This window comes from Alligator sinensis, unplaced genomic scaffold (assembly GCF_000455745.1).
Source record: "Alligator sinensis unplaced genomic scaffold, ASM45574v1 scaffold59_1, whole genome shotgun sequence".
Taxonomy (NCBI): Eukaryota; Metazoa; Chordata; order Crocodylia; family Alligatoridae; genus Alligator; species Alligator sinensis.
Window position 1 is genome coordinate 4,302,621 of NW_005841878.1, and position 20,003 is coordinate 4,322,623.

Below are 20,003 nucleotides of genomic sequence, written 5' to 3' on the forward strand. Positions count from 1 at the left end.
ACCCAACAATTCTGACCTCCAAGGAGGAGGGAAAAACTGAATCCTACACTCCAGTTTCTTTCTTGTATACCTGTTAAATGATTATATAGGTCTTCAGGGTACTGAAAAACACTGGAAGGAATAATCTTCCTACTGCTTGTTCACCTCATGTATTCAGGGTCATGACAACGTAACAAATGATCTGCCTCTTAAATTTAATACTATGTGGGGAGTCTCACTGTGTACAAGTAGACAACAAAAATGGTTCATTCAAATACAAATGTAGCCCTAGTGGAACCTGGAGATAGTGACCAAGTTTAAATACCCATCTCCATCTCACTTTAGTGAGAGCAGTCTTCAGAAAGATACCCTGGGAAGATTCAGGCATCACAGGTTAATAAAAATTCCCCTTTGCATTGCAGTTGTTACAGGCTCTACTCTTGATGGTTGGGAGGTGTCACTTAATTCAAGTCATCCCCACATTGACTTGACTCAGACTATAATACAATATTAATGTATAAAATAAACAATATGTTACAAAGCAATGAGGTGATTCTGGGCAAGTCCCAAAGGTTTTACTGTGGGCACAAATCATGTGCATGTGGAGCGAGGGCATAGGGCAGAAGTGGCAATCTTACAGGAATTCAATATGTTAAGCTATCGTATAATTCCTACAGGATTGCCCTGAGAATATTGACAATATTGAAGGGCTTTAGCCTCCAAGCTTTTTATATAAGGCATCAGATATTGCTATTTAGAAGACAAGTGGGGAACTTGGCAACTGCAAAATGAAATGGCAACATGGTTGTGCAGCAAAATTAGCAACACATTTTCCTTCTCGCTTTCCAGAAAGCATGTCTTCCCTCCAGTGAGCCAGGTCCTGAGCAGCATAAATTAATCTAGTTTGAGTAAAAGCCTGTTAATATTTCCCTTGCCAAGTGTTTACTCTTGAAGTCAATATTCTTTCAGCACAGATGACACTGGATGACACTTGTCATCACGATACATGTCCTTGAGAATATGCACTGTGAAACTGTGCTTGGGTTTGCTGTGCTTGTTTATAAAGAAAGCAGCCTGAAGGTTTTGGTCAAGACAACATTAATAACTCCCCCAAACCAAAATTTGCTTTCTACTGCCAAATGTCACTCAGTTTACCATCAGTACTAAAGTGTGGGTGTGCATTTGTGTTGTACCGATTGCCCACTTGTCTTCTCCCCCTGCCCCAAACTTCCGCATCGTGTTGTCCTCTACAAGTGGGAACCACCCAATGCATTAAAATGTGCACTGCCACAACTTTATCTTCTAATATAGTCTTCTCTTCAAATCAGCATTTTCTGTGATGCCTGCAAACCACTCCTATTTGGCATCAGCTGGGCAAGTAGCAAGCTGATATCAGCTTTTCTGTTAAAGTGCCTTACTGCTACTTCATCCTCCCAAACCCAGATTTCTGTTCATCTACCTGCTGCATCCCATCAAGCACCTAGGTTGAAAGCTTTTTGGATTCCTCCTCATTATTTCCATATTACTTAGCACCAAGGGGCTTCACTGTGTGATTACAGTTCCTAGATTCTACCATAATAAAAAAACACACACTGCGCATAACAGTAACAACAGCCTTTGTTTTTCATAGAAACAAAGGAATCAGATATAGAAAAGACTATTTAAAGGAACCATTCCAACTGCTTGTCAGTGCCAGGCTTCTCTTGACAGCCTGTTCTCTAGGCTTTGTCAAGCTAAAGTTCATAGAATAATGAAAATGGACATAGCGAGTTTAAAGAGGAAGTATGTTCATGCAGTTAGGTGATAGAAGCATTCCAAATGCAGGGAGATGAGGCCAAAGTTGGAACCACACTAGGTCACTGTTCTGACTGTGTATGGCAAATGTTAGAACAGCAGGTCAGTGTGAAAGTTTGATACACAGCAGGTCATTGTGGAGTACTTCTATATTGAGAAGTACATGGATTGAGTGCATAATACTCAGATATGATCACCATTAGGTGGCACATCTGTTCAGTACAGCTGTCAGCTTGCCTGAAAATGGAAAGCTAAGGTCCAATGAGGTCGATGTAGAAGTCGTGTCTGCCAGGGTGGTCAAAGCTGGAGACATGACATGCCACACAACACTGTTAGAAGAAAACAGAGCAGCTTGCCCCCAAATGCTGTTTAATGTTGTCAGTATTGCTGTGGCACGTGACTTAGATCTAAATATCCGACCTGTCTGCCACACCATGTGCACAAGCCCATCAGCATTAGGCAATTGGTTATTGCTATCTTCTGCTAATTTTATTTCGCAACTGTGAAAGCTTCCAAAATGAAATGTGTTGCCACAATTAAACTGAATGAATTTAACAGCTGAATGTACTGCAAATTGCAGTGGTGCCACTTTATATTTCCATTATGCCTGCTAGGGAAAAAAAGAACTAGTATTAATGAGCCACATTCTGCATGTGTTTATGTTAAGGTCAACTCTAGTCAAAGCAACACACTATGAAAACCAAATTTGTCTATATTTTTTTAAATTTAGCTTTATTTTATAGCCTAACCTGTTTCACCAGTTTGAGAAAAGTTATTCCCCAGATGAAAACTCCCTCTGCATATCAGTCTTCATCCTGGGACTTGAATGCCCTTTGCAAGTGTTTCACAAAGTGACAAATATGGCCACATCTGGGCTAGAAGTAGGTTAGAGCTTCAAGGACAACAGCTTTCAGTTCTAACTTGATTTTCTTTCTGACATTACCTGAAGCTGGGTAAAGTGGGGATTCATTTAGCCAAAGGAGACATTTAGGGCTAATATACCACTCATTTCACACACATGTTCCAGCTCCAAACCAAATCAAGGTCCCAGGAAGATAGAAGCTTGAGTTATATGTCCTTAAACTTTAAATGGGGAGGTGTCACTCAAATATCCAAAAGCAGTTTGAATAAATGCAGTAACTAAAAGCCACATGAAGCCACAGAGATCAATCACTGTCATTTTAAGTTATGTTTCAGCACCATTTTCATTGTTTAACCCTCCTTATAGTCATCCACAACAGCTCAAACCACCTGTGCTTTAGGAGCTAGAAGAAGGTTAATAGGTTCCCTATTCAGCCACAGGAGAGGACCTCCAACAAGTGATGAGAAGTAAAGAAGAAATGGAAGGAACCTGTGCAAACATTCGTATTTTAGAAAATGTTACAGAGAAACATGGTTGAGGCAAGTGAAAACTTGGAGAAAACAAGGAAAAATGGAGGAAAGCATGCACCATCAGGCTTTGGCACTATTGAGGGGGACGGGAGGCCATCTCACTTACAGCTAGTAGAAGGGTTTTCATTTAAGCTCATTTGAGGAAGGAAAATAGCATTTCCTTTTTGCCTTTAGTTTTCCCTTCAAATCTACATCAGTCCCTAAAATAACCACCACCTTTTGGCATGGGGCACGTTGGGAAAGAAGTGGGTGAAAGCAAAGGAAAGGAGAAGACACCCTCCATAGTGCACTCCCTTCGCTTCTGAGAGATTTTTGTTGTGTTTTCCACCCTGAATAAAACACCTCCCCCATGCAGGAAAGGAGTAGCAGGAAAAGAGCATATCTTTATGTCTGGATTAAAGCAGAGACTGGGCACATCAATAGCCTAATTCCCTGAATCTTGTAAGCTTCCTCCCAAGAATGGCCAGCAACCATGGATGCTGACTTCCCTGGCATAATCTAGCCTCCAGTCACAAGCAGGCTGATGTTCAGGCCCATTTTTACAGGAGAGTGTGCATAGACATTGTATAAAAGGGAAGTAAAATGCAATATTAAAGAAAACAAAACAAGAAAGAAGAAAAAAAAGAAAAATCAAGAAGGCAAACATGGCTAAAAGAACTTATCACACATATAATACTTGTTTGCTTCTGCTCTAGTGATCTCCAGTTTTCTGCTAGGCCACATTTAGTGGAATATGGGGAGGGAAGAATGGAAAAAAAACCCAAGAATTCTCCACATTTCCCATTTCTGTGGGGAGGCATAGCATTACATTAAGACCTTATTAGACCCAAGTGTTTGAGGATAAAGCAAATCCATGAGGTCTAGCCTGAATTTATAATTGAAACCATGAGCTAAGGCAAATTACTGAAGCTGACTATGCATCTGAGAAAGTAATACATCACATTCAGGGCCATGTGGCCAGATAATGACAGAATATCTTAATCAGGTTGAATCTTTGTCAGTCACAGAACGTCAGCCAGAGTTGGGAGCTAAATCCAAGCTACGCTTATGACTCTTATCCCTTTTAAATTACATTAGTGCCACAAGACCAAGTTTATTATACCAGGAAGAACTCTGTTATGCCATAACTGATATTCATGTTTACTTCCAAGTAGTTAATGCACAGATGATTTATCTTATTCATGACTTTCAAATATACTAAGTTCATACAAACCACCTAATGGTTCTTGTGCAATCTGATAGTGCTTTAAAAGGAAGACACCATCATCATATGGGGAAGGAGGGTAGATTTTCACTTTATAGACTAACCGAATCAGATGAAGCAAGCCCACTGCTTACTAAAGCTTATGCCAGAAGTAGCTAGCCTGCAGCACAGGCAGCCTCGGTGAGTGGTATGTGACAGATAGGGGAGAGGACAGGCTGCGCAGTGGCAGGTAGGGCAGGGAACAGAAAGCAAAGTAGCAGATCAGTCACGGAGCACAGGCAGGAAGTAGAGCAGCAGAGGACCAGAGTGGCACTTCAGGAGAATGTGGGGCTAATTTGTGGCACATCTGGCTTATGCTATACATCTCCGATTTAGTTAGGTCAAGGGGGCAAATCTTCCTTCTGCATGACCTGAGGCTAATATGGCTACCTACCTCTCATAATATGCAGAAGACATTCTCATTGGGTGCAGTTCTGAAGTAAAGTCACCCACACTTATTTATTAAGAAAATAACCTAAATCAAAGCAATGTACATGTACAAAATCTTAGCTTCCTAAAGGTTCATATGTTCCTGATTATTTCTCCCCTGGAGTCATCATCCTTTCCAGTTGTGATGGCAAAAGCAGAGGATTATAACTTCAGGTGAAGCATAAGCAGCAGGTCCATAGGAAGCTTTAAGCAATACAAATCCAGGCAAAACTATAAAGAAATACAGAAGAGAGGGAGATTTTCAAAACTGCAGGACAATTTTCAAAACTGCATCTACATAGAATGATTTTATCTGTATGCTTGAGAAATCAAGAGTGCCAATTATTATAATACCTAGGCACTAAATGTTTTTAGTATATTCTATGAGGCATCACTAGCACTTAAAAGATTTGTTTCAACAATTTAGGAAAATCACCCATTTGTACATCATGGTCAAAGAAAGGTAATTACCACATATTCCTGTGCAGCAGAGTAGCCAGCACTGGAATGTGTATTGCAGCTGGTAAGATTGCAGTTGTCAACACGACAATCAGATTATTTCACAGGGGCTTTTCTGGCCTTTTGTTAAATTTTAATAGGTATCATGTTGACATGTCACGACTAGGACAATCAGGGTTTAAGGCAAAAGGAATAGGTGTGTGGGAAGAAAAATAATTCCCATTGCTCAAATAAATTAATTAGTTTCATATGCACATGAAAAAGGCCGAAGGGAATGGAAGCTGCCATTGTTCAATGTTTAATTATTTGAGACCTGGGCAAGAAGCCATTAAAAATATACCAGTCTCATCTAGAAAGCACTATAATCTTTATCATAATTAAATTAATAAACCAGACCTTTGATGCCCTCCTTGGATAAATTGCCATTTTGGACTGTATTTCACTCTTGCAGGGAAGTATGAGGTAACTATGGAAGAGGATCATAAATGAATGGAAACAGATACTGCTTTTCACCAGTGATGAGATACTTTACAAATATTGAACTGGGTGCCTGCATATGGGAATTATGCAAAAAATGAAATTCAGATCTGCTCCAATAACAAAAAAATGGTTTATAATTACTGAAGTGATAAACGCTGAGACACAGGTCAAAATGTTTTATAGTTAGCAACTTAGACATCTGAAAATGTCTCATTACTGATATGTAGTTGCTATTATTATGGCTTATGGGGAAAAGAAAATGAAGCTTTTAAATTGAATGAATCAGTCATTGCGATACTTTCCTTCAAGAGCATCCATCCAGGACAGTGGCTGTAAATGAATCTATTGCAGCTATTGTTGATGCTCTGACTTTCAGTTTGGTTTCTAAATTGCTGGCGAGTGCAAAGTTTTCTCAATAGCCTTTCATATTCTTTGTGATAGGTTTGATCATAGCCTCCATATTTAATTCTCTCCAAGCCAAAAGGAAAACTGACAGCTGTTTTAGGAGCTTTAAAAAACAACTGTTTGTTAAGAATAAATAAATGGTCTCCAAGCTGCAACCCATAGGCAGCTGCTTGGTGCCATGTTGCTGGTTCTCCCTTTTGTTTCCAGCTGTTGCCTCACAGTAAAGAAGCTAAAAAAATAATGAATGGAATTTTAAGAATATTTTTCCATGTACATGACTATGATAGTTGTCTCAGAGATGTCAGACAGTGTAGTTACGAATAGGAAGTGAAATGTCCAGAAAGTCCACCTCTCCATGAAGAAGGGGTCCACACTATAGGGAAGTAGGAGTCGTTCCATTAAAGATGAACAATGATGTGCTACTTCAGCCCTGCAGCTTATAAAAGGAGGACTAGGAGCAATTGCCTCAAGCTGCAGCCAGGAAATTTTAGGTTGGAAATTAGGAGGAACTCTCTATGAAGATGGTCAAGCATTGGAAGAAGTTCCCTAGAGAAGTTGTATCTGGCAGTCGAAGGAGCCTGGGGGCAGTCTGCAGGCTGGCAAACGTTACAGCCCAGCCAGATACAGTAAGAGGTGATTGCAGGCTGCCTAGGCAACAGGACCATCTGAGGGAGATAATTAGCTGACAAGAAACTAAATGGCTCCCAAAGAGAGAGTTAGAGCTGCAATGTGGAAGCAGCAAGTGAGAGACTTCCAGAGACAACTGGGGGGGAGTTAGGGAGAGGAACTGGAGTCAAGCAGACAGCTGAGGACCTAAGAGCTGAGAGGGAGACAGCCAGAGGGTCAGCTCATGGTGTAGCCTGGGGACCACACTTGGATTGTGGTTATCCCAAGAGTCAGCCTGCGGTAGTGAAGATGAGCATGGGGTGCGGAGAGACCATGCATGCATCACAGACTGTGTAGATGGCTTGTGCTGATTGACTTCTGCTGGGAGGGAGCTTGCCTGGGACAGCAGGGAAGATAACCAGAGGCTGTGAGCCTGTAAAAGGATACTGAGGAACTGTGTGAGGAGCTAGTTAACCCCAAACCTGCTACAGATGGTTAATAATGATCCTGTCTTGTGCAATGGGTTGGACTAGATGACCTTGTGAGGTCCTTTCCAGCCCTACTTTCCTATGATTCCTTTGAAAAGATACAGTCCAGTCCAGGGAAGACTGAAAGTATGAGGTTTTCCATGAGTCTCTTATCGCTAGAGGCTGCCTTGTGTGTCTGCTGGGACTTCCCTTCTCTAGCAGGATCATCCACCTTTGGCAGTGCCACCAGGGTCCCACATTTGACTGTGTATAAGATGTATGCACTGCTACTCAGAAAGCCATTAGAAATGCTCCAGTAGCCAGACCTGGCACCACAAGGGCCAACTGGGTCCACAACACATTTTCTTACCTGCCATCAGCCCCACAGACTGCTCAGGGCACCGCCTCGCAGTGACCCACCTCCCAACTGCCAGGGAACCCTTCCTCTCTTGACCAGTCCACAGCTTCACAGAGCCAGAAGGAAGCGAGCATCTGATTCTTTCCCAAACAGGTTCATCACATTGTGCTTTCCTGACCTGTGACAACTTGGCTGATTCATCAGTCAAGTCTTCTGCATATATACATATACCATCAAGGGTAGATTAAGATGAAAAAAGGCCCTGGACACACTGCTCCATGGACCTGGTATAATCCCCAAACCCCATTTTCCAAAAGCCATGGCCCTTACACCTTTTGAATGCGAATGCACATGCATGCATGCACACGCCCCTCTACCCAGCATGGTATGAGCAAGGCTCCCCACAGAATTTGGTCTTGAATTTAATATTCCATAGGGATTAATGGGACAATGTTGATCTCAGAAAGCTATTATTTCAAGCCATCAGCATGCATCACTGCAATAGTCACGCTCAGGTAATATTTTCAGGCTTGTCTTTTTACCAAACTAAGCTAAGCATGAGGTGTGATAGGAGGACATACAGAGAGATTATAAGGAAACCAGAAGACTCAATACAGAGGTCAATTAAATTATAAAAATTATTTTTTAACATGATGTGGAAAATCCCTTAACCTTCCAATCCGCTTATCTCTTTCTACCAACAGCATAACTCAGTTCTCGCTGCGGAAGGAAACATTTAAATAATATTTCCCTCTACAATGAACAAAAATAAATATAAAACAAACAAAATCCAGCAGGCTATGGACATTTAGGGCTGACTAGATTCAGAAAAGGCATTTATGTACCTAGCTCCCAGTTAAGAGCTGAGGGAAGTAAGTATCTAAGTACCTTTCTGGACCTGTGCCTTGAATACCAAGATAACAAATCCCTTAAAAAAACAAACAAACCCCACAAAAAACAACCAAAAAAACCTCATGAAAGAAAGAGAGGTCATGGCCCATTAGCCTCAAAAATATTATCCTTTACCTTCTACTTCACAGTGTAATCAGCATGATTAAAAATAAAGTGCACATAATATTTTTCCATGAATAATATACATAATTCATATTAAAACATGCATTCATTACTGTTAATTTTAGTCTCAATCTTCTCAAGATAAACTTAATTTCTTGTTTTCTGCCTTACAAATTGCTTTGTTCCCACACAGCTTGTTTTGGAGACTTGATCTAGTCTGGATCACCACTTCGGCTGCTCCCTCTCTTTTGAAGTTCTCTCCCTTTGTTAAAACTGTTCCAGACCCATTCAGATCAATTGTATAAGAAGAAGAAGAATTCTCCTACATTGCATTTCTGTGACAGGAAAAAATGAGAAGTTAGATACAGACTTGTATTTATGGCTTACCATTTCACTAGCTGTAGTTTCAATGATTTTTTTTTCCCAAAAAACCTCAACCTTTTTAAAAGCTTAACATTCTGTACATTTATTTCTCTCCCCTCTCTTCTTACCTCTTGGTCTGACATTTCCCTCCCCCCCTGCCTGAGCTTTCTTTCAGGCCTACTATGGCTCTTTTTGATCTTGATATATGTTTAGACACTAGTTAGACTGAATAAAGTAATCCAAGTTATGGCTATTCCAAGAGACTGAGCAGGGTTATCTTTTGCCAACAATGCTTTTAAATTTCAGGACAGTAACCAGCCAAATTTTCAAGGAATCTCATTTGCTGCATTGAAATGAAAGTGCTGGTTTTGCATGATTTATATCAACACTCAGGTGATTGTTTCTTTGCCTTTCCTGTGACTGTTTACCTTTCAAAGAAAAAAAATAAAGTTTTATATGGAGCTCAACTTCAAGTTGGAGAAACAAAGAAATAAAGTCTGTGTTTTCATTGTGTTGAATAATGTGCCATACTGCTTACTTCTGAGTGTTACTAAAATAGATTTTTTTTTTAATATGGGTCTCTTATTTCATACTCATACCCAAAAGCTAAATTGCAGTCCTGAACAATTACTGATAGACTCACATGCAGTTTGTCACTTTTTGATAAATATACTGCATCAAATTTAGGTTATGCTATTCATATGACAGTAACACATGGATGTCCCCTTTTGAGTACTGGAGAAATAGGTAGTTTCTGATACCATTATGTGAAAACTTATGGGCAAACAGTGCCTTTTAATGGCAATCACAAGAGTTTGACAGGAAAATGTTTTTACTTCCTCTTGCAACTGGTGCAATTTAGAGAAAGCAACATGAGAAATAATTTGCTCATTATCACTAATTTGCACGTACTTACTTATTTTCTTTTAGAAGAAATCAAAAAAGGTTACAGCCTAAATCCTATGTTCTGTTCAGAGAGAGGGGAGCACTTTGGCAAGGGCTGTTTAGAGCAGCTTTATCATAGCTACGCGGGAAGATGAGTAGATTTACATGTGAGAACCACTTGCATGAAAAACAGCATCGGGACAAAGTGCTATAATAGCCTTTTTATTTCCTTCACTGCAAGTTCTCCATCTTCGACAGGAGCATTAGATGCAGCCTCAGTCAAGAGTGGTCTGCTTGGTAGTACTTGCCTGAGGGTATGTTGCCCGACACACTTTTTTCAAGATCCATGAGCATCATCTCCTGAGCAGAGCTGCTTCCTTTTTAATTGGCCCAAACCAATGGAAACTGAGACGTGAGTCTCACTCCCAATAAAGAAATTCTGTCACTTGCCACATCAACAGGTCATTAAGGCCCCTTAAATTTGAAGGTGATTGCAGCTACCTGCCAGTAATGAATAGAAGCAACATTTTCCTATTATTTCTGTCAAGAGCTACTTGATAATCTTGTTTCTGTGAAAGTCTAGAAATTGTTGTGCAGTAGCCCTGACAGAGAATTGGGATTCCAATGTTTTGAGCAAGCAAGAAGCTGGACAGATTAACTTATTGGTTAAAAGCAAATGTGACAGCACATAAAGAAGAGGTAGATAAAAGAGGTTAGATTTACACAGATCTGTACATATTTAGTGGGGGGAGGGGTTACTCTTACAGGAAAGTGTTTTACAAAAAATGCTAGGTAAATGAATAGAAATTGAAAGTGAAATGCCAAGCTGGCACTTCTTCAGTATATTGTTTCAGCTGTTATCCTGATTTTTGAAGCCACCAGCTTGCTGTGCAGTAGGAACACATCGAGTTGAATGCAATCATGGCTAGTGGTGCAATGTAAGCATAAAACTTGGAATACAATCTACCAATGTCCCTAAGCCAGATCCCATAACCTACTTCCCAGGCCTGCTGCCAGTGTTGTGCTCTGAGTCACGAAGAGAAACAAACACAAAGAATGTCGAATTAAATAGGACACAACACTTTCACAGCATATCCAAGCAGAGAAATCATGCTGCAGCACACAAACCTCCACAGACTTCACTCAGACAGATCCCAGTCTCTGTAATAAGAAACATCTCTTTAATTAGCTTCACCTAATGAAATTCATAAAATGAAAAGTGGGAGTTTTGCTCCTGGGTAGAAACTAAAGTCTTCTCTCAGCTCCTTTTGCCCATTTTCTGTAGCAGCCATTAGCAAATTTTATTGAATCCCTGTGCTAAACAGTAACAACTATTGTTTGCCTAGAACACAAGTCCATTTATAAGCTGCAATATGACACATCTTGGAAACCCCAAACTGAAATGCACTTCTACAAAATCAGGACTGGCAAGAAAGGGTAATTTCAGATTGTCCAAACAGACAATAGAGAAACTTCACCCTGATTTTTAGGTTGCTCTGAGCACAGACTTACAGTATTTCCAGGTATTTTTCCGGGCTCAGCTAAGGTAATTTATGAAAGTTATTCTCTCCTCCCTCTTGTTTCAGGGCATCGTATTTTTCATGTCTCCAGCTGAAAGCCGAAGGGGTGCTCATAATCATCATATCAAAGCTGTGAGAGACTTCCTAGACTTCTTAGGAATGTGCATATTCTCTTATGGAAATATTGACCCATAAGGTTCTGTTTAAATCCTCTTTGGCTATGTGTCTTCAAAGACAAACCAATATCCATGGTAACAAACAATTTCATTGAAGAAGAAAGAACACAGCCAAAAAGAGAATATAAAAGCTCTGTTAAATCAATGACTAAAAAAGCTTGAAAGCACTAAGTTTAAGTGGGCAGAAGATTCATATTGAGCTGAGTCTCAAGGCATGTTATCAGGATGCTGTTTTGCAAACACATAGGAAACATGGAAGAGAAAACCCAAAATTTTGTCTGACATTTTAATTTCCAAACTATTCTGTGAAGGGTGAAATAACAGAACTTTCTTCTGAGGTTTTAGTCATTTGTTGAACAGGTAAAACTTAAAAATGGATGGGTCTCCAAGCCAAATTTGGGATAGATATAGATAATATAAAATGATAAATCATCAGTTATCCTGTTTAGGTTATAATTCTTATTGACATCTTGTTCTCTGCAGAGACTGACTCTTTCCAGTGTGTTTACATACTACCTCAAAGAAGCCAAATGGCCAACATTTTCAGGCTCCACTTGGCACTCAAATCCATATTCATGAAAGCAGTCTGATTTTCAAAGGTGCTGCTATTTCACTAGTGGCTGCTGTTACAGGAAGTAACAGGACCAAGATCTGGGAAACATAAATTGCAAAGACAAGGTATCAGCAGTCTTATTCTTAAAAGCTCAGAGCAATGGCTGAGACCATTGCCACTGTCCGGACCTGTTCACCTGACCAAGCCACAACAAGGTGCTCATACAGAATAGCTCAAATTCTAGGTCCTATTGAAGTTGATGGGAATTTTACAAGTGATGTTAGTGCCACCAAGTTTTCACCCAATGAGTCTATCTTTTAAATAAACTACCCGTTGGTGGTTGTACATAACAACCACTAGTCCAGCCCAAATGATCCTACATGTTTCCCTGAGGTTAACTAAATTGTGCAGTTCAGCCCCAAGTCATAGATTCATAGACAGTAGGGCTGGAAGGGACCTTGGAAGATCAGAGTCCAGCCCCCTGCCCCTTCCAGGGGCAGGAACTCAGCAGGGATCATAGGATCCCAACAAGATAAACATCCAAATATCTCTTGAAGGTGTTCAAAGTAGGTGCTTGAACCACCTCAGACGGCAGTCTATTCCAAACCTTAGGGGCTCGGACAGTAAAAAAAGTTCTTCCTCCAGGACCCTTTCAGGCTGGACATAAGGAGTTTGTGACCGTTCAACCTGGTCATCCCTCAGGGCACTCTGGTGAATAGGCGTACCCCCAGATCCTGGTGAGCACCCCTGATAAACTTATAGGTGGCCATCAGATCGCCCCTGAGCCTGAGCTTTTCCAGGCTGAAGAGTCCCATGGCTCTCAGCCTCTCATCATAAGGTCTGTTTTCCTGACCTCTGATCATGCACATGGCTCTTCTCTGGACTCTCTCAGGCTTCTCCACATCCTTTCTGAATTGAGGAGCCCAAAACTGGACACAGTACTCCAGCTGCAGCCTCACCAAGGCTGAGTACAAGGGGAGAATGACATCCTGGTATTTGCTTGAGAAGCATCTATGAATGCAAACCAGTGTTTTGCTCACTTTACTAGCCGCAGCATCACATCGAAGGCTTACGTGCATCTTGTGGTTAATCATGACCCCAAGTCCCTTTTGTCTGTAGTGCTAGCCACCGTAGCACTGCTGGGCCTATAAGCATGCTGCAGGTTTTTCTTCCCAAGGTGGAGAACCTTGCATTTTTCAGTGTTAAGTACCATCAGGTTCTCATCCACCTATTTCCTGAGCCTGTCAAGGTCAGTCTGGATTGCCCTCCTATACTCAGGTGTGGATGCTTTACCGCGGAGTTTGGTGTCGTCGGCAAACTTGGCCAGTCCACTTCTGGCACCACTGTCCACATCATTAATGAAGATGTTGAATAGTGTTGGACCAAGGACAGAGCCTTGAGGGACCCCACTGGCCACAGCACACCATGATAATTGATTCCCACCAACCACCGCCCTCTGGGTCCTACCATGGAGCCAATTCCCCAGCTAGTGCATCGTGGTGAGGCGGAGGCCGCAGTTAGCCAGTTTTGCCAAGAGGTGATCATGGGATACCAGTCCGTCTCCATGAGACACTGTCACAGTTTCAAATGAGACTCAGCACTCATTTATAGCTCTGAAGCCACCATTTGCAGTGCCTTCTCCATGAGTGAACATGGAGTGATCCCAGAGATACTCCCAGTCATTCTATTAAAACAACAAATAAATAAAGCCTTAACATCTTGCTAAAGATCATTCCATAGTTTGACAAATACAGAATATGTGGACAGCTATAGTAAAGACTTGCTTGCTGTCCATTAAGGATGACCAGCATAAACTATGACTTGGCTATTTGCAAGTAATGCAACTACTACAGGACTCATGTCAACACTATGTCATGGCTAGAATATATTCCACATCTAGGATGCTACTGCTTGGAATGAATTTCAACTGCTATCATGGCAAATCAAATGAATACAGGCATCAGAAGAACATTCCTCACCTCCCACAACATGCTTTGCCAAAGGAGAGGTCTCTAGTACTGAGTTTGAATTCCTGATATTGCCATGTGAATGAATAAGAAACTCTAAGGTCTGGGACAGACAATGCACAAACTGGTTGGAGCCATATCAGTTAAGTCTGATACTACATGCAACCAGGTTTATCTCAAACCAGTTTCAGCCCTTTTCAAACTGGTTTACATACACTGAATGTCTGTTGTGTTACAGGTTTAAACCAGTTTATGTGTAATGTCTTTCCCTGACCTGAAGGGCAAGGGTCTGCTGCAGAGATGTTCCTGGGATATCAGACTTGCCATAACAAGTATTCGCCTGGGCACAGTGTGTTTGTTGCAGCGTGAAAGAACAGTACCAGTCGAGGGTAAGAACCTGCTTCTCTGTGTATGTGCTCTGGTGTGAGGCTTTCTGTTCTGACAAGAAACATGGAATTCCTTGTTTCTGGAAGGGGGGGTGGGGGGGGAAACTTTTACCTGTAAATAAGCTAATTGTTGGGAATCAATCCTCAACATCACTTCTCAAATAACAAAGGGTCAGGATAGATCTTCAACTTGCCCTGATACAGCCTCTCAACAGAAAATCAGTAAAATAGTGGTGGCTATCACCATGCAGCAGTACAGCTCATTACCCACACAGGTACCAACCAGGTCTACACTGGGTTACCTTCCGAGGTCTGTATTCTTAACCCTTTACACCTGTCACCCTGTTGAGTTCATGCTCTTCCTCCTGCATCCCCACTCGAAGGTGAAGCCCATGGTGTAATTAATACAGGTGTTGCACATTATAGCGGAAAGGAGCCAAAAATAACATCTTACTTCCCTGAGACCGATTCCCTGATCTTTAATGCTTGATTCTCTCTTGCTAATCAGTCAAAATGTTTTTAGAAAGAGTTTTAAAATCACATGTAAGAAAAATAAAGGAAAAGGCCAGCGCATTCCCAAGAAGCAATTGTCACATATGTAAAAGAGAAATAGCTAAGGATTAGTCTGAAGTGCATCAGAAGTCAAGGTGGATTTGTGCCTCATAGAAACTTCATAGCATCCGATAAAGTAGGCTGCTACTTATGAATCTCTAGTTTAGTTAGCCTATAAGGTGCAAATCTAGCCTGCTTTCTGACATGGAAAAAAGGCCTTTAAGTGACTGGAGCTCAACTGCATGAAGTAAATCAGATTGAAAATTTCCCCCTCGGTTGGTCCCAGTCAAAAGGCACAATGAGCAGGTAGGTGCTCAACCCCTCAGGGACAATGGCCCCCGACCATTGTTGTGTCTTTGAAGCAGTTCCCCCCCCAACTCGGTGCCATTGCTTTTATATTGCTATACTGCTTTGAAGCAGTAGTTCAACTAGAGCAACCAGGGAACCAGACCTGGGTGCTGTTGCCAAAAACTTTGTCCTTTTCAAAGGGCCTAGGCCAAGCTGTAAAAGTGTAGCTAAGCAGAAGGCACCAGAGCGTGGTTTGGAGTGACTGTAGCATGGACCTTTGCAGAGGTGACAACCAACCTGGTCAGCAAAGTAAAGGAAGCCATAGTTTATTGAGAGCACATAGAGAAGCACAAGTAATATTTTTATTAAAACAAATTGCTGCTATGGTGGCCCTGTATAACTATTGAAAAGTAAATGTGATCCAGAGATATATTTGGTCCAACCATTTTTATCACGTACATTGAAACTGAAAATGTAAAATAGAGCTCCTTTCCATTAAAGGGGTTAGCGAAGTAGCTAGTTGTTTTACTCTGAAGACAGGCAGAAGGCAGGACAGGGGGACACCTTATAGACCAACTGATTCAGAGACACATGAGCTTTCATAGGCCTACTTAGTCAGATGCTATGAATGGACTGGAAGCTAGGCGCCCCACCTCATGCAGGCGCACTAGCCAACAGCTTTAGAGTCATGTCCTCTGGATAAAGGTCTTCGCTGAGCCACAACGTGGAACAGGATCGGCAGAGGAAACTGGAAGCAACCTGCCTAGAACACCCTGGAGGAGTATGCTCGGGATGCTCTCCCACAACGTGTATTCATTTCATTCCTGGAAGGGAAGAGCTGCATCCTGAACACCATTGCTACTGGGTGTAGCGGGGGGTGGAAATGGGACAACAGGGCATCAGCCTTCTCCTCCAGCCTCTGATATCTGCTCCAGCCCTTCTGCTTTACATGTCTTATAAGCAACCAAAAAGTGTTTCAGGTTTATCAAAATGTTTCATTTGAACTAAAATGAGTTTTTAGTTTATGTTTTAGCAAAGAACAATTTTTTCCTCAGTTTTAGTGGGTTCTCTTTTGTTTTTGTTTTAAAGTTTGGCAGCTAACTGTGCCAAGATACCTCTCCAGAGGGGACTGTGAAGCCCCTGGAGTCCCTGCAGCCCCCACTTTCTGGGGGCAATCACTCCTTTAGTTGCCTGACATGCCTTGATGTAATTTATTTTTATGAGGGAGGTTGCCCCAGGGCTTCCTAAATTTTTATTTCAAATGACCACCGGTTGCTAGTAGTCCCTGCCTTATGAGCTAATTGCATGGCTCCATTCTTCCCCTATCATGCCCCATGCCCTGCAGGCATCCTCATTGATGTTCTTTGACTTAGCGCCCCCCTCTGGGGCACCTGGATGCTCTCTGGTCCCACTCTCATCTCCTCAATCCAGGCTCCAAACTCCTCCCTGGGTCCCTAGGAACCTCCACCTCCCCAAACCTCCAGACTACTTCTTGTTGTACTCTCTAAGCTGACCTTCAAGAGCTGCAGCCACCCTGCTGAGGTGTTCTCTCAGCAGGCTCCAGGATGTTACTGCTGGCTCATCTCAGGGTCTGTGTTTATATCTCACCTAAGCCCAGCCTTCCACCAGGGTCAGATGACTCCATAATCAACCCTGACTACACAGGCACTAGCTTGCCTGTTGTCTAGTGCTGAGGCAGCCTGTCTAACTAAACTAGTCGAGATACATTTAAACGAAGAACAAGGCCTGAAGGAAGACATTAAGGGAAAAGCATGTATGAAATAATGCAAATACACTATATTATAGCTTTATCTTAAAATATTAGTAGTTGGCAGTGATTGATATAACCACATATATTAGACAGTATCTTGCTATGATGGATACACTTTTGTTAAGATTCTCAGATAATTGTCAGAACAAAAAAACAGCCTTGTCAGAGAAGACCATAAACTAAGGTAAAGAAGAAACAGGTCAGTGTTGAACAGCATTCCACAATGAGGAAGGAAATGAGATGAGAAACCCTCCCTTTTGCTTTCCCCAGGATATAAATCCCAACTAATTGACACTTTCCAAGTCCACAAGAGATCTGGTTCAGTCCAGTTCCAAAAGTTTCAGTGAAACAAATTGAAATAAAACCAATCAATCAGAGATCATTTATTAGAAGATTAGAACCAGCTACCTATAAACATGGGTTATAGGCTGGAGGGAAATTTGGAGAACTCAGCAAGTTCGAGCTGTCCTGCTGCCAATCTGCGTGCTGTGTTCCTCTCACCTGTCGAGTCTCTTCTGCCAGTATAGGTGAGAATCTATGTTGTACTGTCATGGGTAGCCAGACAAAAAACAAACATTTATCCCAAAGTCTGCGTTTTCAAGGGTAAGCAAATAAAAGGTTGGACTGTAGACCTGTTTCTGCCCCTTTTATCAGTAGCCTACCCGCAAGGTTACCTGCAATCTGGGAAATAGCACTGAGTTGGGGGGGGGGGATTGGAGGTGGGGGGGGGTGTACCACTGCTACCCAGCATGCAAAAGTACCCACATGCATCTCTGCTTTGGAGATCTACCCCTCTTGCTCTGCCAAGTCTGCTGAGGGCTCAAATTTGTCTTTAGAACTGGACAGTGACAGGCTGTAGAAGGGGCAACAGAGACAGGTTTGGCCACAGGTTAAGATACAGATTGATGCTCACACCATTTCTGAAGTTGAAACCCTTAAAAATAAAAAGCCCATGTTGTTTTTTTAGGCTTTAATGTCTATTATATGGAATTTAAGACCCAGTGAACCAAAATTCACATCCTATCAGGCACTAAACAGCACAAGCACTGATTAGTTTTTGATTAATGCCTAGCTAGCTTTTGATTAAAGCCTACACCTTCAAAACAGGTGACTACACTTAGGCTTCTAAATTCAGAGTTATGTACCTAAATAGAAGTGGCCTAATTTTCAGTGTACCCAGCAACCCCAGCTCCCAGAGAAGAGAGGCAGGCTGGAGAAGAGCTGTGCTTCTTAGAGTTGTCAGGGCAGCTGCTAACAAACAAAAGGTTGTGTCAGATCACAGCAGCTCTGCAATTGCTTTTTTCCCTTCCTCTTCTGACTATGACCCCATAGCAGAAACTATAGCCCCATAAACTTACAAATGAATTACCATTGGCTGCCATACTTGAATATGATCAGGGAATAAGGAACAGAAGCATTCTGGCTCACTAAACAATGCAGAATAAGTAGTAAATACCAAGATTCTCTAGTATGCCTGAATCAAACTGAATTGGCTACGGATGCAACATATTAACACATTGAACTTTACCTCATTAGCTAAATTACAGAGTAGCCTAGCTAGTCATATGCAGTAAAATCAGGAACACAAAAATATAGTAGTGCTAGGGATATAAAACCAGATCCTTAGACAGCAGAAATTTTAATGTATGTGAGTGGCATCCTCCAGAAAAAATTGTATTTCTACTAAGGTGGAAATCTTTAATCAAAACTCTATAGCACAACACTGGTATTAAGCATTTCTATATTGAGAATCAGAGCACACCATGGAAACATCTAGACTTATTTGTAAGGTTGGTTATTTTTCATGCAATAGACATGCGTGAGTCCACATGAATGCTCTGCTACTTCTGGTCCTTGACTCGTGCCTAGCTGCAAGATTTGTTTCTTAAAAAACAGCATATGCGTGTCTCCCACTGAGACCAGGCATGCATTGTAACTCAGAGAGGGCTAGCATAGGCTGCCTATTGCTGTGAATGCATTTGGTTATTACAACAACTAACGTGTCCCTCCACCCTCAACGAAGAGGCCTGAACTCCCATTGGTTGGATAGTTAAATGCAATTCAGCAGTCCATATGAACAGAAGTGTTGGATGCCTGGCTAGCTCAGCAAGCCTGAAGTAATAGGAAGGATGTAAGCAGAGATTCTGTAGTTATGCTCATAGCGGGAACAGGGCAACTTTGAAGACCAAAGAGTGTTAAAATACTGTACATCATTGCAAACATATTCTGCTGTTGATACGTTGTGACTACATGAAGATATTAGGCCTAGTTTCTGATCCAAGTCCATGAAGGCAATGCCTTTGGACCATGGTTTATATAGCTGATCAGTAACATGGACAGATCCTGCAGCAGGAAGCACTTTTAAGTGAGAGACAGATATGGTGAAGTGGTCCAAGCTTGTAGACAAGGACTATGGAACTGTAAACCCAGCTCCAACTGCCACCTCGAACCAGTCACTTAAGAACAGGGGCAGGTTGTCACCACTGCAAGAAGCCAGGGCAGAGCTGTGATCCACTGCCTGTGTCTCCCTCCCCAAAGCATGCAGGCTGTTCTGCCCTGGCCCAAGCTGCCCCCGCCACAAGATCTCAGCAGCTCTGGAGCAACCCCCTGCCCTACCCCGCACCCTGCCAGTGTGGCTGGGGCTGGTCTCCATGGCAACCCCAGCCTTGTGCTAGCTGCAGCTGGGGTCTCCATGAAAACCCGTCCCAGCCATGTGGGTCAGGGCTGCTGGGAAATGGAGTCTGGCTGCCGGCCAGATTTGCCATTTTGTCCACCCCTGCTTAAAAAAGTAGCTTTCCTCAGATTCTACCTGGTCCTTGTGGGTCAGGACTAGGAAACTGAATAGATTTCATAGATGCTTAGGGTCAGAAGGAACCTCAGTAGATCATTGAGTCCCACCCCCTGGCCTGGGCAGGA

At 42.1% G+C, this 20,003-nt stretch overlaps 1 protein-coding gene across 2 annotated transcripts in view; it reads right to left on the reverse strand.

The window, feature by feature from the left end:
* Positions 1 to 8,692: 8,692 nt before the first annotated feature.
* The window catches only part of NUFIP1 (NUFIP1, FMR1 interacting protein 1), a 63,285-nt gene continuing 51,974 nt past the window's right edge, over positions 8,693 to 20,003 (reverse strand). Inside the window, exon 11 of one of the 2 annotated variants that reach the window (XM_006017326.3) lies at positions 8,693 to 8,961. In XM_006017326.3, coding sequence (XP_006017388.1) covers positions 8,949 to 8,961 — 13 coding nt within the window. In that variant the 3' untranslated portion in view covers positions 8,693 to 8,948. Of the gene's footprint in view, positions 8,962 to 17,607; positions 17,633 to 20,003 lie in introns of those variants that run through there. The other variant, XM_025196220.1, reaches the window with a different exon arrangement.